A 25,881-nucleotide genomic window follows, 5' to 3' on the forward strand; every position below is an offset into this window, starting at 1 on the left:
GTACAACAGCTAACCCACTGGGACCCCATGGCTCACCCCACTGGGGTACCACAGCTAACCCACTGGGACCCCATGGCTCACCCTGTAATAAGGGTAAAACACAGTTTGTTCATCAAACTTAGTAAAAGTTTATACTGCAGCCTTAGAAACTTTGTTTCTATTTACTAACAAAATTCTGTTTACTAACAAAGCTTAGTTTGTTTGCTAATAAAGTAAAAGCTTTAAGTTGCTTAAACTATATAGCTTTAGAAGTTTATTTTTTTTGCTGCTCAGTATAACTAGGGCCCCAAACATTTTCAAACGGAAAATAGATAAGCTTGTAGACCAATTATCTTTAACCGTATATAGTAAGGTTGTTTCAAGTTTGCCAGGACAGCAAGACCTGAGACCCCAGCCTCCCCCGTCAAGCACCTGGAAGACTACTGCCTAGCAAATGAGACCACGCATGCGAACAAAGAAGCTGAAAGAGGTAACAAATCCAGAAACGATTCCAGATAAAAGGGGGTGGAAGAAAGGGAGACGTGTGAATTGCTGGAGAAAAACGGAATTGTAACGGGTTTTCTCAGCAACACCCAGATCTGTTGGCTCACTTGTTATTGCCTGCTCTAATTATAATAAATTACTTTTAATTGACTATTGCCGATTCGCTTCAAATTTATCACAATTTGGTGCCGTGACTCATATCGTGGTGTGTGTAAGGAAAGAAATCCTCAGGGGGGGCGCCCCACCTGGAGTTAAGGTGGCCCCAGGGGGGTCTCCTTTCCCCCCGCCTCGTCCGACGAACCTAAATTCAATAACAAGTGAGAGGAAAGGCCAGCGACCCCTTAATCTTTGTGCACAAGGCCCAGGCGAAGACACAGGATTACGTAAGTATATATATTGAAAACGGTAAAACCGTCCAGTCAGGGTGGGTATCCCGGAGTGTAGCGTGTGAAACGTGTCCAAGAGACGAAGCGAGTGAAGACCCCGCAGTAGTGCGGTTCCTACGATCCCGCGAGGGACTAGGCCGCGAAACGGGGGAAGCGCTTTTTGTGTGTGTGTGACTGAAGGCACTCCGGAAGATGGGACAAAGGAAGAGCAGAGCCTTTGATCCTATAGGGGAAAGGGGGGGTTCGTATCCAACTTCCTCTGATTCCACCAGATAGTCCGTTAGGATTGATGATTAAATACTGGAATTACTTTCTCTCCCGAAAGGAGAAGGATAGAGCAAAAATGATTCATTATTGTATAGAAGTTTGGGGAGGACAGAAAATAAGAGCAGGTAATATTTATTGGCTGGTGTTTGGATCATCAGAAGATTGGATCTGTCAGGCTTTAAATTTATATGTTAACTCTAAAGAAACCTTTAGTCGAGAAGAAAGAGAATATGCAGCTCTATGGGTAGCAAATGAAGCTAGAGTTCGGCTGTTCGTTTTGAACGAGAGGGAAAAGAAAAAGAAGATCCGATAAGGATTTTGAATACTCTCCCCCGCCTTACCAACTGCCTCCACTAGAAGGAGCTCCTGCCCTACCTCCAAATCCTCTTGTGACCTCAGCTTTGTCACCTTCAGCCCCAGACAGGGACTTAGAGTCTGGACCGGACTCGCCGGCAGAGACTAGGAAGATCAGCTGAGGGGGAGGCAGGATAACACCCGGTTATTCCCATTAAAGGAAGTTCCCATGGGAATGGTCCCAAATCCCAATGCAGGACAGGTGGGGCAGCCTGCACAGATCCCAGGGGTGGGCTATATATCTTCGCCCCTGAATTTGGGGGACGTGAGGGACTTTAAAAAGGAGATGGGGCATCTCCTAGAGGATCCCTTAGGAGTTGGGGATCGGCTAGATCAGTTTTTGGGGCCTAACATATATACTTGGGATGAATTGCAAGCTATCCTGAGCATATTATTCAACCCAGAAGAACGGGGAATGATTCAGATAGCGGGAATGAAAATCTGGGACAGAGATCATCAGGCAGGCCCACAGGCAGATGTTAAGTGGCCTATACAAAAGCCCAATTGGGATAATCAGAACCCAGAACATCGGGCTCACATGACAGATTTGAGAGCAATGATAATCCAAGGGGTTAAGAAGTCGGTTCCCAGGGAGAGAAATGTGGAGAAGGCCTTCAGTGAACAATAGAAGCAAGAGGAAAATCCTACTGAATGGTTAGAGAGGTTAAAAAAAAGTTTTCAACTATATTCAGGAGTGGACCCTAATTCGGAGATAAGACAAGCTTTACTCAAAACACAGTTTGTAGCTAAATCCTGGCCGGATATTAGAAAGAAGTTGAAGAAACTGGATAATTGGCAAAATAAGGGACTGGATGAATTGCTGAAAGAGGCTCAGAGGGTGCATGTTAGAAAGCCTGAAGAAAAGGAGAAGAGGCAAGATGAAAGACACAATTGGCAGATGAGAATAATAGTAGCTGCTATCCAGGAGGGACAAAGGAAAACATTCCCTAAGCGGGATGAGGTTTCTGGTTCTCGAGGAAGGGAAGTAGCGGGGAGAGGAGAAAGGGACCGAGGAATGGTATGTTATTATTGTGGAAAGAAAGGACACATGAGGAGAGAATGTAAGAGAAGGAAGGAGGATGAGAAACAATTTAGTGATTAGGGGTGTCAGGGGCTCTATTTATTGGAGACCAGAGTGGAAACAGAGCCCTTGATAAAACTTAAGGTAGGTCCCCAAGGGGAGGTGTACGAGTTTCCTGTAGATTCCGGGGCCGAAAGATCAACAATCCAGACCGTCCCCCAAGGCTGCAAAATCTCAGCAGAAATGGCACAGGTAATTGGAGCTAAAGGTGAACCTTTCGGGGTTCCTGTGATTAAAGATGTTTTTATTGAAACACAATCCAAAATAGATATAAAATCTCTGTTGTTAGTCCCAGAGGCAGATTATAATCTGCTGGGGAGAGATCTGATGGTCCAATTGGGAATTGGATTGGAAATTATAGAAAATAAGTTAACTATTAGGCTATGTCCACTGCGGACAGTGGACGAAGAACAAATTAACCCTGAAGTGTGGTATACACCTAATCAGGCTGAGAAATTAGATATTGAACCTTTTGAAGTAAACATTAAGGATCCGGACCTTCCAACTCAAGTAAAACAATACCCCTTGTCCAAGGAGGGCAGGCAGAGACTAAAGCCTGAAATTAACAGGTTGTTACAGCAAGGGTTATTAGAACCCTGTATGTCACCTTTCAATACACCGATACTGCCTGTTAAAAAGGCAGATGGAAGTTATAGACTTGTCCATGACCTCAGGGAAATTAATAAAAGGACCACTGAAAGATTCCCAGTGGTGGCTAATCCACACACACTGCTAAGCCAACTGGGACCGGCAGACAAATTCTACAGTGTAATAGATCTTAAAGATGCATTCTGGGCCTGCCCCCTTAAGGAAACCTCCAGAATTTGAATGAGAAGAACCAGATACCCATAGAAAACAGCAACTCAGATGGACAGTACTCCCGCAGGAGTTTACAGAATCCCCCAACTTATTTGGTCAGGCCCTAGAGCAAATTTTACAAGATTATTAACCTGCAAAGGGGACGACTCTAGTGCAATATGTGGATGACTTGCTAATTGCGGGAAAAGAAGAAGAGTCAGTAAGGAGAGGAAGTATAGCTCTTCTAAATTTCTTGGCTCTAAAAGGACTGAAAGTGTCCAAGTCTAAATTGCAGTTTGTGGAGAAGGAAATAAAATATCTGGGGCATCGGCTGACTAAAGGGACTAAGAAACTGGACCCGGAGAGGGTCCAGGGAATTCTCTCTCTATCATTGCCAAGAAATAAAAGACAGATTAGACAATTATTGAGACTCCTTGGTTATTGTAGACAGTGGATAGAGAATTTTAGTGGAAAAACAAAGTTCCTACATGATAAACTTACTAAGGAGAGATTAATAAAGTGGTCCAAAGAGGATGAAGATCGATTGAAAGAATTGAAGGGTGGATTGGTAAATGCACCCGTGTTGAGCCTTCCCGATTTGAAAAGACCCTTTTGTTTGTTTATTAATGTGAAACAAGGGGTAGCTTACGGAGTCCTGGCTCAGGACTGGGCCGGAAGCAAGAAACCAGTAGCATATCTATCAAAATTCCTAGACCCAGTCGGTAGGGGGTGGCCCACCTCTTTGCAGGCAGTGGTGGCAGCAGCATTACTGGTGGAAGATGTGAAAAAAATTACAGTAAATTCACGAATACAAGCCGCACTGAGTATAAGCCGCATCTCTGGGTGTTGGCAAATATTTCGGTTTTTGTCCATAAATAAGCCGCACCCGAATATAAGCCGCTCTGTCGTTCGCAGCGAGGACCCGCGTGCAATTAGTAACAGAACTGCGGGAGGGCAGGGTTTACTGGCTGAGCTAAGGCTGTGCAGGCTCGGCCCGCTAGGGGCTGCTGACGGGGCCAGGTGGCCCAGCCCGGTGCTGCCGCTCGGGGCCGGCCACCGCTGCCCCTGGGCTCGGTCACCCCGGGTCGGCGCTGCCCCGCGGTGGCAGGCAGGGACGGAGCTTCCCCCGCTCCTACGGCAGCGGCGGCGGGCGGGGACGGAGCTTTCCCGCGCCCGTGGCGCCGGCGGCGGGCGCAGACAAAGCACCCCGCCTCCTCCCCAGCCGCGGCAATGGCTGCGCCCCGCCCCCCGTCCTCCCCTGGGCTGCGGCAGAGGAGGGAAGAAGAGAGCTCTCCCGCCTCTCTCCCCGCTCCCCGTGCTGCCTGCAGGGAGCCAGGGCAACACGGTAACACTGTAACAATCGCGGAATGCCGGTTTTTACTGGCAGGTGCTTGGCTCGGCACTCTGGCTGGTGCGTCTGGGGTTGTAAATGTCAGAAAATTATTCACATATTAGCCGCCCCCGACTATTAGCTGCACTTCCGGGTTTCCACCAAAATTTTTGTCAAATTGCTGCGGCTTGTATTCGTGAAATTACTGTACATTTGGGGGAGAGATTCAGGTAAAATCACCTCACAATATTAGAGGAGTTTTGCAACAAAAGGCAAAAAAATGGATCACAGATGCTCGGCTTTTGAAATATGAGGGTATTTTGCAGAATCTCTGAAGCTGAAATTGGAGGTAACCTCAATACAGAACCCTGCTCAGTTTCTGTATGGAGAGCCTCTAACAGAAAACACACATGATTGCCTTCGGCAAATAGAGGGACAAACAAAAATTCAGCCAGACTTGGAGGAAGAAGAATTAGAAGATGGGGACAGACTATTTGTAGATGGCTCCTCACGGGTAATTGAAGGCAGGAGACGGTCTGGGTATGCAATAGTAGAGGGAAAGACATTGTCTGTAACAGAATCTGGGCCTTTAAGTCCCAGCTGGTCGGCCCAAGCATGTGAACTCTATGCAGTATTAAGGGCTTTGGTGTTGTTAAAGGGAAAAGCAGAAACAATTTACACAGACTCGAAATGTGCTTATGGGGTTGTGCATACCTTTGGCAAGATATGAGAAGAAAGAGGCTTAATCAATTCCCCGGGGAAAGGTTTAATACGTAAGAAACTCATAAGGGACATCCTAAAAGCCATCAGATACCCTAAGGAAATAGCAGTAGTTCACGTGAACGGGCATCAGAAGGGGGTAGGAATGGTAACTAGAGGAAATAACCAAGCAGATCTGGAAGCCAAAGCAGCAGCCTTGAGAAAAGGACCAAAAATTAAACGGATTGAAGCCAAAAAAGAGGACTGTTCAACTTGTGAGAAAGATTTAGAAGAAGACCCCTGTTATGGGTGTTGAAAGGCTTTCGGAGTAGATGCTATACAATGTGCTTGTGACACTCCATCTAAGACCAGATACTGGCATCACGGCCCAAAATATATTCTGTCCTTCACAATTCAAGAAAAAGAGAAGTTAAGACAAATGGGAATTAGAGAAACTGAGGCAGGCAAGTGGGTACCACCAAATGGACGGGAAATGCTTCCAAAATCTCTTGCGCTCAGAATACTACAAAATATACATGGTAAAACACATTGAGGTATACAAGCCTTAGTAAATCAATTTGCTATTAAATACATGTGCGTTGGGGTGCATAATTTGGCAAAACAAATTACTCAACGTTGTTTAACTTGTCAAAAAGTTAACAGAGGACAAATGAGAAAACAGCCCCTGGGCGGGCGGCCACTAGCACATAGGCCTTTTTCTCACATACAAGTCGATTTCACAGAACTCCCAAAGGTGGGCAGATACAAATACCTATTAGTTCTAGTAGATCACTTGACGCATTATGTGGAAGCATTTCCTGTAGCCAGAACTACGGCTCAGGTGGTAGTCAGAAAAATCCTAGAAGAAATAATTCCCAAATATGAGCTAATGGAGACCATTGACTCTGATCAAGAACCTCACTTCACATCAAAAGTGATTAAAAAGGTGTTCTCAGCCTTGGACATAGTATGGCAATATCACACTCCTTGGCATCCTCAGAGTTCTGGGAGAGTAGAACGAATGAATGGGGAGTTAAAGAAACACCTCACTAAATTAATGTTAGAAACTAAAATGTCGTGGATAAAGTGTCTGCCGTTGGCTTTGCTAAACATCCTCACCCAACCCCGAACAGATGTGGGAATCTCCTCTTTTGAAATGCTGTATGGGGTTCCCTATGATATTAAGGTCCCTGGAGATCACCCGATGTTAGAAAATAACCAAATAAAAGGGTGTATCATACAGCTAATGAACTGGAGGAAGGAACTCCATAAGAAGGGGTTAACAGTGCAGAGACCGGCCCTTAGATGTGGCAATCCATCAACTTAAGCCTGGAGATAAGGTACTAATTAAATCCTGGAAAGAAACTTCTTTAACCCCTCGTTAGGAGGGCCCTTATGTTGTACTGCTCACTACAGAAACTGCGGTCCGGACAGCAAAGAAAGAGTGAAAGGACACGTTGAAGCTGACAACCCGTGGAGAGTAGAGGGTGACCCCGAAAATCTGAAACTCAGGATCACTCGAACTTAATTAACTCATGAACTCTGTATTAGTTATTCAAATAGCTCACAGGAGAGAAAGAAACAGATACCCCTATCGGCTGGTTAGAGATTACATTATATATTGTAGAACCAAGGGATGCAACTGTTACCCATTTGTGTGTTTTGTCTGTGAGGTTTGCCAAGAACGGTGGTGGGTCCATTGCCATAAAGGGAAACCACCAGTTGGGGTGTGTAGAGAGTGTTAGAAAGAAACGGAAACAGACGGAAGCTGCTTTGAGAATTGGAGAAATTTTTGGGAAGTGGGAAAAAGGATCCCCTGAATGGTGGGAAATATTTACTAAAGGAGTAAATCCGGAGAACTTCCGTTTCCACTCAAACGAGCCTTCCCCTTTCGTAGCTCATCTGATAAAGAGCTGCTGTCGGCACAGAGTACCGGGAGTTCCCTGCAATGCGCCTCCTGTAAAGGACAGGAATTGGGAACAATACCGGGTGAGGCAGGAGCTGAAAGAGAGACCCGATAGCGAGTACCCCTGCTGCCGAGAAGATGGTACACCCCGCGGCTCGAGGCAACCGAGTCAGCGGGCAAGGCAGAGAAGAGAAAGCAGGGGTACTTAAACAGTCGAGCCAGACAGGCTCCAGATGCTCCAACAACTACCAGCCGACTATTGAGCCTTACCAAGGAGCAATTGGTGAAGGAAAGGGGAAAAGCAGAAACAGGAATCAATCAAGAGCATCCAAGGGACATCAGGGCAGAGGAAGATTGAATACTGGGCGATTCGGACTCCACCCTTGTTGGCAAACTATCTTAGTCCATGTAATTTTGCGGGGACAAGGGTCGTCGGAAGTGATAGACCACCAGCCCTTTAAATGGACACTGGCACAAGCTGATGGTGAAATACTCCAAGAATGGGTAGGGTCAGGATCCCTCAGTTTTCGTCTTACAAGATGTCAGTTAATTCCCACTAAACCATGTCCGTACAAGTGGTTTTGTATGTGTCCTGCTTCAAATCCTGGTAAAAGCTATTGTAACTATCCAGGAGAATACTTCTGTAGGTACTGAGATGTGAAACTATTGCACCTGCTTGGATTAGGAAAAAGGGAAATGATAGATTCTTACAGGTAGCATATGGTCCTAGTGGGTGTACCCCCGCTTCAAGCAAAGTACCTGAAGATGACTGGGATAATAGCTGGATGGCAGACCTTTGTCAGTATATTTACATAAACATATCAAATCCCACTAACCAAGGGTGGATAGTAGGAAAGACATGGGGTGTTAGGTTCTGAGAGTCTGGCTCAAACTGAGGAAATATGTTTACTATTCAGAAACAGACTGTACCCCAAGTCTCACAGGCAGTAGGACCTAACTCTGTCCTCAGTAACTCCATAATCCTTATAACTAGGCCTCCTGAAGTGACTATTCAAGCTACTGATTTGCCCAAAAAGATAAATAATACTGAAAATCTAAAGAGTGAGCTCCCTACAAATCCCCTCTGGGACTTACTAAAAGGAGTTTACTCCATGCTGAACAAAACCAATCCGGAAATCACCGAACACTGCTAGTTATGTTATAATGTAAGACCCCCATTTTACAAAGCAATAGGCATACCGGAGAGGTTCCAATTATCCAATTCAACAAATCCGCCAGAGTGCAGTTAAGGAGAGACCAAATCATCAGGTATCACACTTACAAGTGTGAAAGGGAGAAGAAAATGTATAAGAAATGTGCCTCCTCCCTCAATGTCCCTCTGTTCAACAAGGACTCCCAACATTCAGAGGCAATCTAAATAAATAATCCCAGCAAATAATACAAAGTGGATCTGCTCAAAAAGTGGCCTAACCCCTTGTCTCTCTAAGGATCTCTTAAATGAAACTGCAGAGTACTGTGTTCAGGTGATGATAATCCCCCGCATAATTTACCACCCGGAAGAATTCGTGTATAACTACCAGATGACTCCCTCACACTATATGCAGCGGAGGGAACCTCTTACTGCACTCACAGTTGCTGCTATGATGATAATGGGGGGAGCAGGAGTAGGAACTGGGGTGGCTTCCCTGGTAAATCAACACAAGGAATTCGGTGTTTTAAGGAAAGCAGAGGATTTAACACGAATACAAAAGTCCATATCTGACCTAACTACCTCGTTAAACTCACTTGCAGAAGTCGCATTGCAAAACCGAAGAAGATTAGATCTACTCTTTTTACAGCAGGGGGGATTGTGTGCTGCCCTTAAAAAAGAATGCTGTGTTTTTGTAAATAAAACGAGTGTAATTAGGGATACTATGGCACAATTGAGGAAAGGTTTTGAGAAGAGGAAGAGAGAACAGGAAATGTAGCAAAGCTGGTATGAATCTTGGTACAATGCCTCCCCCTGGCTAACCACGTTGTTGTCTACAATAGCAGGTCCAGTAATATTGATGGTTTTAACACTCACTTTTGGTCCTTGTATTTTCAACAAAGTAATTGAACTAGTGAAAAGCAGACTGGAAGCAGCTCACCTACTGTTAATTCGAACAAAATATGAACCTGTAAGAAGAGACCCAGAGGTATGGGAAAAAACAGCTTTGAGTCAGGAGGTATCAAAAAGATTTAATGAACAAAATGATTAAAAAGTAAAGGGGGGAATTATAATAAGGGTAAAACATAGTTTGTTCATCAAACTTAGTATAAGTTTATACTGCAGCCTTAGAAACTTTGTTTCTATTTACTAACAAAACTCTGTTTACTAACAAAGCTTAGTTTGTTTGCTAATAAAGTAAAAGCTTTAAGTTGCTTAAACTATATAGCTTTAGAAGTTTATTTTTTTTGCTGCTCAGTATAACTAGGGCCCCAAACATTATCAAACGAAAAATAGATAAGCTTGTAGACCAATTATCTTTAACCGTATATAGTAAAGTTGTTTCAAGTTTGCCAGGACAGCAAGACCTGAGACCCCAGCCTCCCGCCTCAAGCACCTGGAAGACTACTGCCTAGCAAATGAGACCACGCATGTGAACAAAGAAGCTGAAAGAGGTAACAAATCCAAAAAACGATTCCAGATAAAAGGGGGTGGAAGAAAGGGAGACGTGTGAATTGCTGGAGAAAAACGGAATTGTAACGGGTTTTTTCAGCAACACCCAGATCTGTTGGCTCACTTGTTATTGCCTGCTCTAATTATAATAAATTACTTTTAATTGACTATTGCCAATTCGCTTCAAATTTATCACAACCCCACTAGGGTACCACAGTTAACCCACTGGGACCCCACGGCTCAGCCCACTGGGACCCTCAGCACATTCCACTGGCACCCCACGGCTCGTCCCACCAGGACTGCATCACCCTTCTTGTCAGTTCCCAGCCTCAACTGGACCCCCCAATTAATCCTTCTGTGTTCCCACGGCTCATGCTGTAGGGATCACCGCCACCGCGCTGTCCCAGGAGTACGGCTGGGATGGGGATCCCAGCCGGCCTGGATCCCTCGAGGCATCACTGGGGGCACTGAGGCAGTCGGAGGGAGCGGCTGCAGGGACAAAGTCACAGGGGGCTTTGTGTATGTGGCAGCACGGCCGCTGTCCGCGGGGGCTGTGCGATGGCCGCACCGGGGCCGGTGCTGGGGTGCCCCGGTATGCCAGGGCTGGGGGCGAGTGGGGGGGCGGCGGTGTCACGTGATCCCGTCCGGACACGCCACCGCCGCGGCGCCTCCGCCGGGGGGCGCGCGCGCGCCACTCGGGCTGCCCCGTCCCTCTTCGGCACTTTTCGGCTTCGCTCGGCATGGGCTCGGGCCCTCCTGGAACTCAGCTCTTTGTGTCCTCGCTCGTCCCCGCTTCGGGGACGCTCGGCTCTCTCCGGCTGCTCTCGGATCTCTCCGGCTACCCTCGGTGCTCTTCGTCTTTCCTCGGTGCAGTCACAGCAGTACTCGGGCCTCTCCGTCAATTTTCGGCACTCTTCGGCAACACTCGGGCTTCTCCGGCGACGCTCGGGACTCTCCGTGCTCCTTCGTCTCGGCTTCGGCGGCGCCCACCTGCCCCGGCGCAGCGCAGGCGCGCAGGCGCGGGCGGCCCCGGCGGCCCTTGTTGTGGCCCGGCCGCCCCCGCCCGGCCGGCCCGCCATGGCGGCCTTCGGCGTCCTCAGCTACGAGCACCGCCCGCTCAAGCGCCCGCGCCTCGGCCCGCCAGACGTGTACCCGCAGGACCCCAAGCAGAAGGAGGTGTGGAGGCCGGGCGTGTTGGGTGGACCCGGGGTGCAACACCGCTGTGTCGGGGCCGGACCTGAGGAAGCGCCGGGTTAGCGGCGCGAGGGCCGGGAGCTGGGCGAGGGGGCCCCGTCCCGCTGGGTCCCCCGGGGTTGGGGGGCGCTGGCCAGGCCGGGGGAGCCGCGGTCCCCGTGTCCCAGCAGTGCCCTGGGCGGTGCCTGGTAGCGAGGGCTGGGAGAGGTCAGGGAGCAGCCGGGCCTCTTCGTGTTCAGCCCCCGCCGTGGGGACTGAGGCTGTGGCGGTGGGCGCGGAGGGGCCGTGCCGGGCCCTGCTGACCGTCCTTCCCCGCAGGATGAGCTGACTGCGCTGAATGTCAAGCAAGGCTTCAATAACCAGCCGGCGGTCTCTGGGGACGAGCACGGCAGTGCCAAAAATGTCAATTTCAACCCGGCAAAGGTGAGAGACGTCGCGATGGTCGCGGCGCGGCTTTGGCAGGGCAGGCTGCTGAATCCTTGGCAGTCCTGGGTCTCCTTCCTTTCCTCTGTCGAGAGCTAGGAGATCTTTTTTATGGGTGTTTGTAAGACTTGACCCTCTGTTTCTGTAGAATCCAAGTTCTCCTTTCGTTTAGAGCTGTGTCCCACCGCTGAGAGAGAGCAGGTTCTTGTCTGTCTCAGTGTGTCTTAGGGGCAGGTCTGTGTCTGCAGTTTTTGTTAAACCAGTATCTAGGACTCCTAAAATTCTGCAGTTAAAGCACAGGCTATGATAGTAGGAGAAGGAAACCCCTTATTGGTTTGGTTACATTATGACCATTTAAAAGGAAAGTACAATTTCTTGAAACATCTGGAAGTTTAAAAATGGGCGTTATATAATAGGGTTCAGCTCCATTTTTCCAGTCTCTGAAATCAAGATGTTGACTTCCTGACAAAACAACTAATAATGACCTGCTTGGAAGGCAATCAATAAGCAGAGGATATTTGTTTTTCTTGGCTGACTTCTGTCTGAGAAGCCTTCTGTCTGGTTTGACAAGTATTTTTAAAGGGTTGTGTCCATCTCAGCTTGAGTCCTGCTTGGCTATTGTATGAGTTGTCTAGATGCATTCATCTCAGCAAGTAATAACAAAGGAGTTACTTGCAGTTATTTTGTGTTCAAAAGTTGATATTGGTGAGACATCTGGTAGGAATGGTAAATGATATTTTCAGCACACTGATCAGGTCTTTGATCTCTGAAATGTAATTGATCCTTTTTTTTTCTTCTCCTCCAGATCAGCTCAAATTTTAGCAGTATTATTGCAGAAAAGCTGCGGTGCAACACCCTGCCTGACACGGGGAGACGGAAACCCCAGGTCAATCAGAAGGATAACTTTTGGCTGGTGACAGCACGTTCTCAGAGTGCCATAAACAACTGGTTCACAGATCTGGCTGGAACTAAGCCACTCACTCATCTTGCTAAAAAGGTATGTCACAGGAGAGGCAGACTGAAAGGGCAGAGAATTTAATCTGTGCTTGTTTCTGTAGGTTTTTTGAAGGTCTTTACTGTTGGGAGAAGTTTCTTATCTATGCATCTTGTGAAGCTTTCAGCTTGAGGAATGGATGTAGGATTTGTAGTGCCTTGACTGTAGTCATCAACACGTTGAGAACTGGTCTCTTGTCTGTTATTTATAGGTGTGTTCAGCTTTGCCTTTTGGCTTATAGGTCACAACTGTTTCATTTTAAGGTTCTGTTGTTTTTCAGAAGAGCTGCCACTGTTGCCTTTGGTCTGTTGTTTAGATTAGGACGTTTCTGTTGTGGAATGTTTCTCAAGTTCTCAAAAGTCTTAGTGAGAATTACTGAAAATAATAACCTAAATGACTTCCCAGACTTCTGTTGCAGTGAGGTGTTTTTGCTTTTCAGCAGAGTATGTGTGCTATCACTTGGTCTTGGCCAGGCTTCAGTATTTCTGTGCCCTGGAGTCTAGGGGTGAATTCTGTAGAGTGTGAAAGAAGGGTCTCAGTGTGGCATTTTATCAGGCCTGATAGCTAGGGAGATAACTCTCTCTCAGTGGAGGCCTACAAACAAGGTACTTGTGAATCTGGTATGCACTGTGGAAAAATAACATAACTCCCAGTTGCAAAAGGGTCTGAGTCATTCCTGGGGGAAAATAAAGTAATCAGATGTTCCTAGAATCTGACTCTTTATAAACTTAGTCCTTCTTTGCATTTTGGCTGTCAGTTTCCTGAGGTCATGGTGAAAGCTTGAACCTTTCAAGGTTCTCCCCCATTTTCCTGCAATGAGCTCCATTCGTTTTCATGAACTTAGATGTGAAAGAGCGACTGTCAGTTGCCAAGTAGTCTGACTGAGACATCAGAGAGTGATTGGGAAGAAGTGGGAAACATAGCAGGTAAATGAACGTCAGTGGTTCAGGGACTTGAAATTACCTGCAAAATGGGCCTGGTTTTTGTGATTATTTTTTCATTCCTCTGTGAAAACACACATACTTCTGCTCTCGAGAGTATTGTGTGGAAATGAGTCCCACAGCTGTACTTTTCCCTGTGATGTGTTATTACTTCCTGGTTTATAGTCCTGCAGTCTGATGATTTCACTGGTATTCTCTTATACTTTATCTTGAATTTTGAATCTTGGATAAATGAATTCCTTCCTACTATGTACTCAGTTCCCTGCTTCTTGAAGTCTTCTGTTGGGTATTCTGAGACTTCTGTAACCACTCGGTTTTGTATACAAAGTGAAGAGTACTGTCTTTACTTTGTATGGCAGATACTCTGTTATTGGCTCAGTCTTTTAATTCATTTTCTGTCTTCTTTCAGTTTGTTTTGTTTGTTTATACTGAAATGCAGCTCTGGTACTGTTGCTTTCTGACCACAGCTGAATTTTGGCAGCAGGTTTTTTTGAGGTAGAGGTACTGTGTTGCTCTGTTCCTTTTTTACCTTTTTATGCCTGTAGCAGGTATAGCTGCTTAAACTGCTTCAGTTCTTGTTTTAAGTGCTTGGTTCAGTTTTCCCTCTCCATTACAGGTGCCCATCTTTAGCAAGAAGGAAGAAGTCTTTGGTTACTTGGCAAAATACACTGTTCCAGTAATGAGAGCAGCGTGGCTCATCAAAATGACTTGTGCCTATTATGCTGCCATCACGGAAACGAAGGTGAAAAAGCGTCATGTCATTGATCCCTTCATTGGTAAGCACTCTGTGTGCAGCACTGGGTTTGTCCATCACAGCTGCTTCCTTCTAAGCCTGCTCTTGATTAGTAAGAGGTAGCCTGGAAATCCATGTGAAGTTGTTTCCTGCTGCTGAGTCCTTGGGTTCTGATGTGAGTGTCTGAACAACAGGCCCACCTGTGAAAGTACACTGAAAAATAAATCTTAAGAGCCATAAATACTTCCTGGGAGCCTTACTTTTCTTTCTCCCTGTTAAGTTCTACTGAGCTCCTTTGCTACCTAACCTGTTTTTCCTTGCTATATAAAGACTGTAAAGTTGCAGTTTAGTGATGACTGATGAGCTACTTCCCAAGTGTGTATGTGCATTTCCCAGAGAATTTTGGTATGTTACTCCCTGTCTGTGTTTCCAGTTTCATTAAGCATTACTGGATCCAACATCCTTTGCATCCTGGCCTGCTCCAGATTGCTGTGGTCTAGCAGAGTTCCCCTGACTGTGTTCTGGTTTTTTTTTTGCTTTCCACCTATGCACCATCCTGGTTCTTTCCTGCTCCTCTTTGCCACAGTGCTCACTGCTATCCTGTTTTCTCCAGAATGGACACAGATCATCACCAAGTACCTGTCAGAGCAGCTCCAGAAAATTGCAGAGTTCTACAGACAGCTCCCAGGGCAAGGCTGTGGTTCACCATCAGGACCAATGCCCCAAGAGGTGGAACAGGCTTTGAAGCAGTGGGATTACAATGAGAAACTGGCTATGTTCATGTTCCAGGTGAGGGACTGGCAGGGGCTACTGGGTTGGTGTGAGCAGAGGAGGGCAGGGGCGTGGATGCCAAGTGATTTATTTCTGCAAAACGCTCTCTTTCTGTGAATAGACCACTAGGACTAGATGCAGTTTTGATCTCAGTAATAGGAGAGGGGTGGCACAGAAGTGTGAAAACTTCCAGTTATTTCCACTGTTTGAGTGCAAACTGCTGCTGCTCTGCCTTACCTTAGTGGAGGTTACTTCAACTTTCATCCATTTGCTCTGCTTTTATCTGTGTGCAGGACGGCATGCTGGACCGGCATGAATTCCTGACATGGGTCCTCGAGTGCTTTGAGAAGATACGGTCAGGAGAGGATGAATTTCTGAAAATGCTCCTTCCTCTGCTGCTACGGGTAAGAAATATACTCTCATCTCCTGCTATAGAAGAGTTCTGACTGCTGCTTTGGCCATCCCCTTCCTATTGCCGAAGGGGATAATGAGTTATTTTGCACCAAGAACACCAGGGAGTGTCCCTATGAGCATCCTTCTTAGCTCATGCAAGGATGTCTTTTTAGTCCTGCTCTTTTCCGGTTTTAATTCTCCTTTACCCTTTTTCCCTGCACTGGACTTGGTAATCCCTGCCCATGTCACAGCTGTGATAGTTCCACTGATTGTGCACCGGTCTTTTTCTTTCTTTCTCTTGCAACAGATTCTGGGCAAACCTTTGAAGCTATAGGAAGGCTGGGTGTGGGTACATTTTTATACATTAAGTCATTGCCAGAGAGCATTTCAAAGGTTTTTCTGATGCTTAGTAGCCAGTGGGTGATCCATGATGCTAAGGAGCTCTCTGTAAAAAGGAACTGCCTCTTCAAGGCAGTGTCACACAGTGCAGTACTTTGGGAAGGTTGGGATTTTTTCTTGTGTTCCTTGTGACAAAGATGTTTCCTTCCATCTTCCCTGCAGTACTCTGGAGAGTTTGTGCAGTCTGCGTACCTGTCCAGACGTCTGGCCTACTTCTGCACCCGCAGGCTTGCTATGCAGCTGGATGGTGCTGGTGGGCACCCACCACACATCCTGTCTGCCCAGCCAGGAAATGCTCTTCCTTCAACTCCCACCCCTCAGCCAGCTGCAGGGAATCCTCCTCCCAGCCCTTTCAGCGACTTATTACTGTGCCCCCAGCACCGACCAGTGGTGTATGGGCTTAGCTGCATCCTTCAGGTAGGTTTAAGTGATGGTGAATCTGAGGTCAACAGGGACAGTTTGTGTACCATCACAGAAAAATCACTACAGTTTGAGTCAGCAGCTTCTTAAGTACAAATATACCAAACCGTGATTATCTTTGCTGATGTGTTACAGAGCTTTTGTCAGACGTTAGTGCTGTAGCAGTGCCCTTGATTGACTTGCATAAGAAAAATGGGTTGGAATAGAGCCTTTTGCTCTACTCACAGGTGCCTTGCATGGCTGGGGAAGCTTTACAAAAGAAAAGATGAGAAAGAAACAAAGGATTATTTCCCATTGTGTATATCAATACAGGCTGTCATCCAGGAAAGGAAATTATGCCTACAATGAAAGTGCTTTGTAATTTTGTCAACTCTTAAAAACAAATATCCCCTCATCGGAGAAAAGTTCCCAAAAAAAAACCCCATAAAAACCAACCAAACAAAAAACAAAACCAAAAAAACCCAAACAAACAAAAACCAAAACCAAAAAACCCAAACAAACAAAAAAAAAACCTCAAAAAACCCACAACCAAACAGCACACGTAAGAAACAACCCCTCCCTCTTTATGGAAGTAGTGGTAACAGGCTGTGAATAGGAGCTATTCTAAACTCATAATCTTTATAGGTGGGATTGATTAAACATTACATTGCAATAAAAGAGCAAGTTTGCCAAAGCCTTACTGATAGATGTTTGAAGAACAGGTGCTGTTGTGACACTGTGGGATTCCATCCTTACTGTCCTTGTGTCAGAGAGACGAGTTCTGTTCAGTGTATGCATTCATTCATTCATGATTGTGTTTTTCTCCTCCAAGAGGAGAGTGATTTAAGTGAGGTGGGTCCATACAGAAGGAGTGGAGATTGTTTCTTCCAGGGGAGAAGAGACTTGTTAAAGCAGAGAAGGTTCCAGAGAGCACAGGATGAAGCAGGAGTTGGAGAGGAAGAGCACAAAGCTTGGGAGCCTGCTGCTCAAAAGAGAAACTTGAGATGAAGGAGCCCTGGCAGGATCAAGAAGCAGCCAGCCTGCTCTCAGAGAAAAAGAAAATTCCTATAGTACAGTTGGCTAGAAGTAAGGATCTTTCTAGAAGCAAGGGTTAGAGAGCAATGCAGGATTATAAATAAACCCTTTGCATTCTTATTAAGTCTTGTTTGCTTTCTGTTGAAGAAATTTAGAGGGGTTTTATTTTCTATGTGATAAAACACGTCTTTAATATAAAATCTTATATTTGGGGAGCTTACTTTAGGGGAAATAGATGAGCACATGCATCTCAAAGATTTGGCCGATTTGGGGTTTGAACACAACCTGCTTAAAAAGTTGACATTGATTAATGGTGGTCTGATCTTTAGGATGTCTCAGTGGAAACAGGTGCATTCCTAAGAATTTCCATAATTAACCTTTGCTGAAATGTTCTCAAGCAGATTCTTTGGTTTGAGTGTCTAAAATAGCTTTGTGAGGCAGAAACTGTAGGGGAATATCATAGGAATTGTTTAGTGAAGTTCTGTCTGTGTTTATGTGAGTATACAAAATCATAAAAGAATGACTATGCATATACCATGGTACTGTTACTATAATAATCACACTTGTGATTATCAAACAAAATGGTTCAATAAATTTAGGTCTGTTACCTCGTATTTCTTCAGACTTGATACTTGATGAGAGTTGTAAGTCACTAATGCAAATGGTGCTTCTGGACCATGAGGGTTGGATTGTGCAGTGGAGGTGTGAGTTTGTATAATCCAAAGGGTCCTTCAGAACTTAGAACAAAAAAAAACCAAAAACCCACCCAGATAGTAAATATGCTGTATAGAGGATAATGAGTGCTTGGGCAATAGGATAAAGTAGTTGTTAGTTCTGTAGAAATGTAACTTAATTCTTTTGACCTTGATTTGCTCAGTGACACTGACTTTTCTGTCTGTTGCAGAGTATAATTTTGTGTTGCCCAAGTGCCCTTGTGTGGCATTATTCCTTGACTGATAGCAGGATAAAGACTGGCTCTCCATTGGACCACCTTCCTATAGCCCCATCCAACTTGCCCATGCCAGGGGGGAATTCAGCCTTTACACAGCAGGTGAGCAGCCTTCAGAAAAGGGAGCTCTTGTGGTTATATCTTAGCTGTTTCAGAATTTTCTTTTCATGTTGTGTGATAAACAGATCTGGAGGTGCTGTCTCACTCCCTAGGAATTAAGTGCTCTCATTCTGCTATAAGGCAGACAGTGATGTCCTTGGAAGATGGGCAAAATCTGACCTTAAGTAGAATTGCTGTCAATCCCTTTATTTTCTAAAAATTTTGTTTACAGGACTTCTAAGGCTTCCTTTTGTATGTTTACACAAGTCCATTGTTTCTAGGTTCGGGCAAAGCTGCGTGAAATTGAGCAGCAGATTAAGGAACGTGGCCAGGCTGTGGAGGTTCGCTGGTCATTTGACAAGTGCCAAGAAACCACAGCAGGTAATTTGCTGGAGGTTAAAGTTTCTCTCCCTCTGATCCACGTGCTACTCAGACAAAATTCTTGTCTGGCTATTCCTTTTGGTTTTTTCCTATTTGCTACTGTTTGTTTTTACTGTCAGCAGTAAATGGCTTTTTTTTCTTTCCAGAGCAAAAATCTTACAATGGTCCATTTCTCCATGTATATGGGGAGTTTCTGTTACTGGAAGCTGGAAATATTTACCAGGAAACTATACTCTTGTATAGTTCTAATGCTTTGCCTGAAAATCTGCTGTTGGCCACAGTGAGAGTCAGGATATGAGGGGATTGTAGCAGATACTAAGCTGGGTGGACCCCTGCCTGACTCATACAGCTTTCCTTGAGCTATGAGCTCACAGAAACTTCTTGTAGAATGGTCTGGGTTGGAAGGGACCTTAAAAATCAGGTGGTCTCAATTCCCCTGCCATGGGCAGGGACACTTTCCTCTAGATCTGGTTGCTCGGGACCAATCCAGCCTGGCCGTGAACACTTTGAGGAATGGAGCATCCACAGCCTCTCTGGGCAACCTGTCCCACTGTTTTACCACCCTCACAGGGAAGAATTTCTTAACATCTAGTCTGAGTCTATCCTATTTCAGTTTAAAACCATTCCCCTTTGTCCTGCCCTTGTAAAAGGTTTCTCTGAAGATTTCTAAGTCCTCCTTAGTCTGGTAGGTGAAAGACAGATCCCCCTAGAGCCTTTTCTTCAGGCTGAACAATCCCAACTCTTCCAGCCTTTCCTCCTAGGAGAGGTGTTCCATCCTTCTAATCAACTTGGTGTTCTCCTCTGGCTTTGCTGCAACAGCTCCATGTCCTTCTTGTCCTGGGGACCCCAGAGCTGGAGGCAGCACTGCAGGTGGGGTCTGACCAGAGTGGAGCAGAGGGACAGAATCCCCTCCCTCCCCTGCTGCCCACAGGGCTTTGCTGCAGCCCAGGACACACTTGGCTTTCTGGGCTGTGAGTGCACATGGCTGGGTCATGTCTAGCCTCTCCTTCCCCCCATCCCCAAGTGCTTCTCTGAAGGGCTGCTTTCCATCTGTTCATCCCCCATCCTGTTCATGCCCCCCATCAATACTGGGGTTGCCCTGCCCCAGGTGCAGCACCTTGTAATTGGTGTTGTTGAATCTTAGGAGATTCCCACAGGTTACTGCTTAAGTTTGTCGAGTTCCCTGTGTATGTCATCCATCCTTCAGGACTGTCAACCAAACCACTTGATCTTTGTCTATATCACCACTTGTCATTCATGTGCATTGGGACTCTGAGCCTTTGACCACTACCATGTGGATGTGACTGTCCAACCAGTTTCTCATAGACCAGCATGCCTGGTGCTGTGTAAAGCTCTCCCATTGTCAGAAAAAAACCCAGTACTTTGGTGGCAACACCAGCCATGGAGCCATGTGTTTGTTCTGTGGCCCCATCTGTTTCTTCCAATGTCATTGCCTGTAACTGGAAGGATGCAAAAGAAAATCTGTCTTCCAGAACCCCTTGCTAATGGTCCATCTCAAGGTCCTGAAGTCCCTTTTGATTTTCTTTGAACTACAATTGCAACTTCACCCCCTTCTGTGTGGGAAACCAGTAACGGGTAGTTGTCTGAGGGCTATACCTGGTTAAGAACTTTAATCTTTTCATGTCCTTAACCTTGGCCCCAGGAATGCATCAGACTTCCCTTAGAGAAGGGTCCATCTGGAATTTGGATAAAGGGTCCAAACCCTCTGTTCCACTTAGAAGAGAATCACCTACAGCTACAACCCATCTTTTCTTCTGTGTGGAACTGGTCTTGATACAAGGTGTAGGCCTTTTTGACCTTGACAAACATATCTGTTGCTCTAGAGTCTGGTGAACCAGGTGCCAAATACACGTTTCTCTTTTCTGTTCTCTTCTAGGTTTCACTATTGGCCGTGTCTTGCATACGTTAGAAGTTCTGGACAGTCACAGCTTTGAAAGATCTGACTTCAGCAACTCTTTGGATTCCTTGTATAACAGGATATTTGGGCTGGGTCCAACCAAAGACAGTCATGAGGTGCTCTGGGACTTTGCTGCTGGGCCCTTGTCTTAGATGTGGCTGTGTTCTTGTTTATATCCCGCTGTTACTGTGCTGTGTCTGCAGAGAGCTGACTAGGTAGTGGCCCTTGGCCAAGAGACATGATCTCCATTGAAAAGGATTCCATGCAGCCTTGTTAGGGAGGAACTAAAATGGGAAAGGGGAGTTCTGTGCTCTAGAAAGTCCAACAAATACATGTAGGCTTGAGAGAGTTCATTGATAAAAGACACCAGTTTGCATACAAGATTGGTTCTAAGGATTTGTTATGTCAGTACTAGCCTGGTCACATTTTGGGCTGCCTGCTGACTCCTGGGAGCTCACAGTTCAGGTTCCTCTTAGCCTGGAAGGTAAAATATTTATGATGTGTAAGACCGTAGTTCATCCACTACTGCATTGGTTCCTAAAAGAGCTGCAGAACTGGCTGTTTGTATAGTTTTGTATGTGGGTATCAAGAAGTTGTGTTTTACTCAATGCTGTGATTAGCACTCTATAGATGTGCTGCTGGAAGAGAGATGATTTTCCAAAGGAGTCAGTCTGGAGATTTGTCAGGTGCTGTGGGCCTCATGTTGCAAAATGGAATCAAAGCAGGAGGCTCTAGCTTGATGTCTGTCCTCCCTGTTAGGAGGAGGAGAGTATAGCAGTCTTCAGGCTCTGTTCTATGGGGAGTAGACCCACTGTTACATCTGCTCCCCTCTTCTGCTTGGCTCAGGTTCTCACTGCAGTGCTTCTATCCCCCTCAGATCTCCCCAGATGATGATGCAGTGGTGGCCTTGCTGTGCGAGTGGGCTGTCAGCTACAAACGCGCTGGGCGCCACCGGGCCATGGTCGTGGCCAAGCTCCTGGAGAAGCGTCAAGCAGAGATCGAGGCTGAGGTAGGTCCTTATTCCTGGAAGGCTGGGAGCTGTAAAGGAGAGCAGAGGTTACCTAACTCTGATTACACCAAGAGGCAAGGGCTGATCAGCACAGTGCCTCTTGTCACTGATGCTACTAATTATGGCAGTTGCTCCATCTGACCCAATGTAGGTCATAAATGAGCCTGTGGGATGGTGCATATCCCATTTCTTGGATACCTTTGAGGACAGCTGATTGCGGTGCAGAAGTGCTGACATACTTGGAGACTGTGCAGTAGCTTACAGAAACCTGTGTGGTGGCTTGCTTATAAGAGCAAGATAGAAAAATTCTCTTGAAGACTTCTTTTTTTGAGATATGTGGATAGGAAGTTCCTCTTCTGTGTCAGCAGTTGGTACTTTTTTCTGTTTCTGCAGAGATGTGGGGACTCTGAAGTCGTGGATGAGAAGGGCTCCATCTCCTCAGGCTCTCTGTCAGCAGCCAGCGCTCCTGTCTTTCAGGATGTCCTTATGCAGTTCCTTGACACTCAAGCTCCTATGCTAAGTATGTAAATAAGAACTTGTGGTCTCCCAATTTCTAGCTTTCCCTCTCTTGCAAACTTTGAATTTGTGTGCAATTGTCTGTAGGTATTGGGTGTATCTAAATTCTCTATCTGGCTTCCTTGCAATTCAGGGCTTATCTTGGAGAGGGAGGAAAAGCAGCTTGCAGGGCCAGATGACAGAAAGATGATACAGAGGCACTTCTGTTAACTGAGCATTGGCGAAGGATAAATGAGTTTAATCAGGAATTACTTGAGGCTGAGAACTAAAGGGAGGTTTTTAACTGGTGACAGAGCTCTGACTCTCATAGGAAGTTCTGCAGACAGGTTAAGGGGGATGGGATAACAGGTCTGAATGATACAGGCAGCTGTTTGACACCCAGGAATAGCAATTGTAGGCTAAAGTCCGGTGTGTCTGGGCTGTGACACTGGGGAGCTCTTGACTTAATTGCTAATTTTTGAAACTGGACTTTCTGCTTTTAGTCCCTGTTGCAATCTCAGAACTGTGTATCAGTTGCTGTGTTGACATATCAGGAAATGCTTTCCATTACCCTGGTTAGGTAGCTGGTGTTGCTTATAGTGGTGCAGAACTACTCTGATAGTCCTGGCTGGCTGTTGTTTCAGCTGATCCTGGGAAGGAAAATGAGAAGGTGGAGTTCTTTAATCTGGTGCTGCTGTTCTGTGAGCTAATCAGACATGATGTCTTCTCCCACAACATCTACATGTGCACGCTTATCTCCCGGGGTGATCTTGCCATGGATTCTCATGGGCCTCGCCCTCCCTCACCCTTTGATGACCCTGCTGAGGAACATGACAGGAAGGAGACAGAGGGAAGCAGTGGCATCAAGCTGGAGGTGAGAACACGAGCACCGTGACTGTCCTGTACATCTCTGTGTTGTGCTTGCCTGTTTTTACCAGCTTTGCAGCCTCCTTGCTATTGCCTGCTGGAGGATGTACCACTGACCCCTGCTCTTCCTTCCCCCAATCTATTTCCTTAGCATTTCAGTTTAAGGTTATGTTCTAAGTGACTGGAAAGGACCTGCAGATTGCAGAAGGATAGATAGGAAAATCTTGCACGGCTTGATACAGAGCAGCATATCATGAAGTGCTGTGTGAAGCTTCTCTGTATTTGAGGTGTGTCAGGGTCCAACTTGCCAGGCACCATGGGTGTGGTGGCATATTGTTGTCACTGTCCAACATGGACATCAATGCTATAATCAACAAATATTCTCCTGTTCCCTGATGCATCACTGAGATGTAAAGCTGCTCTGTCTGTTCCCAGGACACAGGTCTTTCAGAACCCATGGACATTGACCACAACCCCAGCATGCTCTTTGATGACATGGAAAAGACAGACTTTTCGGTACGTCCCAGCACTTCCTACCTGTTACTCAGTAAGTAGGGTCAGTGTGTTGTAGTGAGCCCAGGAGCAGCATGTGCCTTGCTTTTGTGTATCAGCTGGAAGTGGCTGGGTTGTAAGGCAGTTCACGTTGTAAAAGGCCCATATAACCTATTTATGTGGGTTGGTGCTCATCAGAGCAGAATGAATCCCAGTTCTTCCTGGAACCTCTTATGCTTTGGCTACTGCCAGCCCAATGTTTGGGCAGGGTAGGAAGAGGACTGCTTGGAGGTGGATGGGAAATGAATGACCATGATGGCATCAGACTGGGAGTGACCAGTTGCAGAGGTTTTCTTGGTCCTGGGAGAAGACACTAGTCTGTTTTCATCCTACTATGTGACCTTCATTACTTCTTCAGGTTTGCAGTTCTTCATATCTGTGGGCATAGGCATGGGTGCAGAACACTTTGAAGCACTTAGTAGTAAAATTAACTGATGGTGCTTGAAAAATGTCTGAGTATCTACATCTATCCAGCCATTTCTGACCTGTCAAGTGTGATGTAAAGCTATATGCTTTCCCAGGATATTCACTTCTGTGGAAAGGGCTGTTTCCAAAATTCTAAGCCATGGATTTGATACTCCTATTGTGTTGTTTCCTGTTGCGTTTAGCTTAGTATGCAACATGGACCAGAAGAAAAAATAGGAGTAGTCTCTTAGCACATTACCTTGGTGTTTTGCCTTAAGAACTGACTGTTTTCCCAACCCTTCCTTTTCCTACTCCTCTTTAGACCTAAGCAGAAGTATGTTCCTTCTGCAATCTTTATTGTTGCATGACTATTTTCCCTAACTACCTTTTCTTGTTCTTATGTCTCCCCAGATGTTTTCTCCACCAATGCATTGTGAATCTAAAGCCAGCCCTTCCCCTGAAAAGCCAGATCCTGAAAAGGAAGCAAAGGCCCTGCTGAAGGATAAGTCTGTGGAAGGAATGCTAGCGTCCCTCTATGACCAACCACGTCACATCCAGTATGCAACACACTTCCCTATTCCTCAGGTACAAGACCTGCTCCTAACTGTTCCCCTGTTACTGCCCTTGTCATGAGGTTGCTGCTGTCTCTCCCTGCTGTGGCTGGGTAAGGAGCAGTCCTGCTTTTCTGGGTGAGTCCTTGCTTGCTCCCAGAGAAGCTTCTGAGATGAAGGTTTTCTGTCAGAGATCCAGATGTGACACAAGATTAAAACATTCAGCCTTTTAGTTGCTAATGCAGTTGTCTCTTTTGGTTCCCCAGGAGGAGTCATGCAGTCATGAGTGTAACCAAAGGCTGGTAGTTCTCTTTGGGGTTGGAAAACAACGGGATGATGCTCGGCATACAATCAAGAAAATAACCAAAGACATTCTAAAAGTTTTAAACAGAAAGAGCACTGCAGAGACAGGTTAGTAGAGCTTGAGACACTCCTTTCTGAAGTAGGAGCATCTTTCCAGTTGGCTGATTCCCAGTGAAAGGATTTTATACAATCTACAGTATCTGGTAAGAAGTACTAGTGAATGAGTCTGGAATGGTGCTCTGTTTTCAGACATACTAACCAGCAGGTAAGACAATTGGTTTCCTGCTGGCAGTGTCTGTTTAATTAACTTGTGTTCAGAAGAGGATTGAGTCATACAAGGTTCAGAGTGAGACCCTGACCAAGACTTTGGCTTCCCATATTTTATTTTATTTATTCTTGCATTTAGATTCTTGTACAAGAAGCAGAAAATACTTTGCCAATGCATATTTGGCAGACACTTCACTAAATGTATTGTGCTGTTACACTTCAGGCACGTGCTAAATGCATGGGATAGGAAATTCGGATAGCTGGATCAAAATCAGCAGAAAGCATCTGATGTCCAACAGCTGACAATTTTTCTTTCTTAGTCTGATGCCTGAAAGGCAACTTAAAATGTGTTAAAAAGATTAAGCTTTGAATTATGGAGTGCTTTGACAAAGAAACTTTTGTGGCTGAGCATCTCCAGTCCAGGATGCCTGTTCTCATCAGAGAATAGGTGTATCTCCAAATAAAGACAGAAGGATACTCCAAGGAGTACTTTCATTTGGGATAAACTTGATGTTTACCCTACTGTCATTCTTAGGTTAGGGATTTCTTAATTTTTTTTTTAATTAAAGATAATTGTTATCAGCTGAAGGTCTAGGTCTCAGGCCTTTTGCCTATGCTTCATGACAGGGGCTGATCTTGCTGGGAAACTGTCAGAAGCTGGTGGCTGATGTTTAATCCTCTGGTGAGGAAAGCAGCCTAATACTGTTTTCTGATGTTTTCAACTTTGGTAGGTGGGGAGGAAGGCCAGAAGAGGAAAAAGAGCAAGCCAGAAGCATTCCCAACAGCTGAAGATATCTTTGCAAAGTTCCAGCACCTTTCTCACTTTGATCAGCACCAAGTCACATCTCAGGTATGAAAATCTGAAGATTGCTGTCCTTCTTGGGCCCTGACTGTGTC

The 25,881-nt window shown here is 45.8% G+C and overlaps 1 protein-coding gene across 4 annotated transcripts in view; it reads left to right on the top strand.

The window, feature by feature from the left end:
• Positions 1 to 10,961: 10,961 nt before the first annotated feature.
• The window catches only part of MED12 (mediator complex subunit 12), a 35,577-nt gene continuing 20,657 nt past the window's right edge, over positions 10,962 to 25,881 (top strand). For all 4 annotated transcript variants that reach the window (XR_004419393.1, XR_004419394.2, XM_033072211.2 and 1 more), the window contains exons 1-17: positions 10,962 to 11,082; positions 11,419 to 11,523; positions 12,329 to 12,520; positions 14,075 to 14,234; positions 14,805 to 14,980; positions 15,256 to 15,366; positions 15,917 to 16,171; positions 18,093 to 18,239; positions 18,518 to 18,617; positions 20,515 to 20,651; positions 21,413 to 21,544; positions 21,938 to 22,064; positions 22,684 to 22,913; positions 23,342 to 23,422; positions 24,275 to 24,448; positions 24,681 to 24,825; positions 25,716 to 25,834. Coding sequence is in view for 2 of the 4 variants with exons in the window: in XM_033072211.2 (XP_032928102.1) it covers positions 10,984 to 11,082; positions 11,419 to 11,523; positions 12,329 to 12,520; positions 14,075 to 14,234; positions 14,805 to 14,980; positions 15,256 to 15,366; positions 15,917 to 16,171; positions 18,093 to 18,239; positions 18,518 to 18,617; positions 20,515 to 20,651; positions 21,413 to 21,544; positions 21,938 to 22,064; positions 22,684 to 22,913; positions 23,342 to 23,422; positions 24,275 to 24,448; positions 24,681 to 24,825; positions 25,716 to 25,834 (2,490 nt within the window). In the remaining 2 variants the exon portion in view is untranslated. The remainder of the gene's footprint in view (positions 11,083 to 11,418; positions 11,524 to 12,328; positions 12,521 to 14,074; positions 14,235 to 14,804; positions 14,981 to 15,255; positions 15,367 to 15,916; positions 16,172 to 18,092; positions 18,240 to 18,517; positions 18,618 to 20,514; positions 20,652 to 21,412; positions 21,545 to 21,937; positions 22,065 to 22,683; positions 22,914 to 23,341; positions 23,423 to 24,274; positions 24,449 to 24,680; positions 24,826 to 25,715; positions 25,835 to 25,881) is intronic.

This window comes from Catharus ustulatus, chromosome 14 (genome assembly GCF_009819885.2).
Source record: "Catharus ustulatus isolate bCatUst1 chromosome 14, bCatUst1.pri.v2, whole genome shotgun sequence".
Taxonomy (NCBI): domain Eukaryota; kingdom Metazoa; phylum Chordata; class Aves; order Passeriformes; family Turdidae; genus Catharus; species Catharus ustulatus.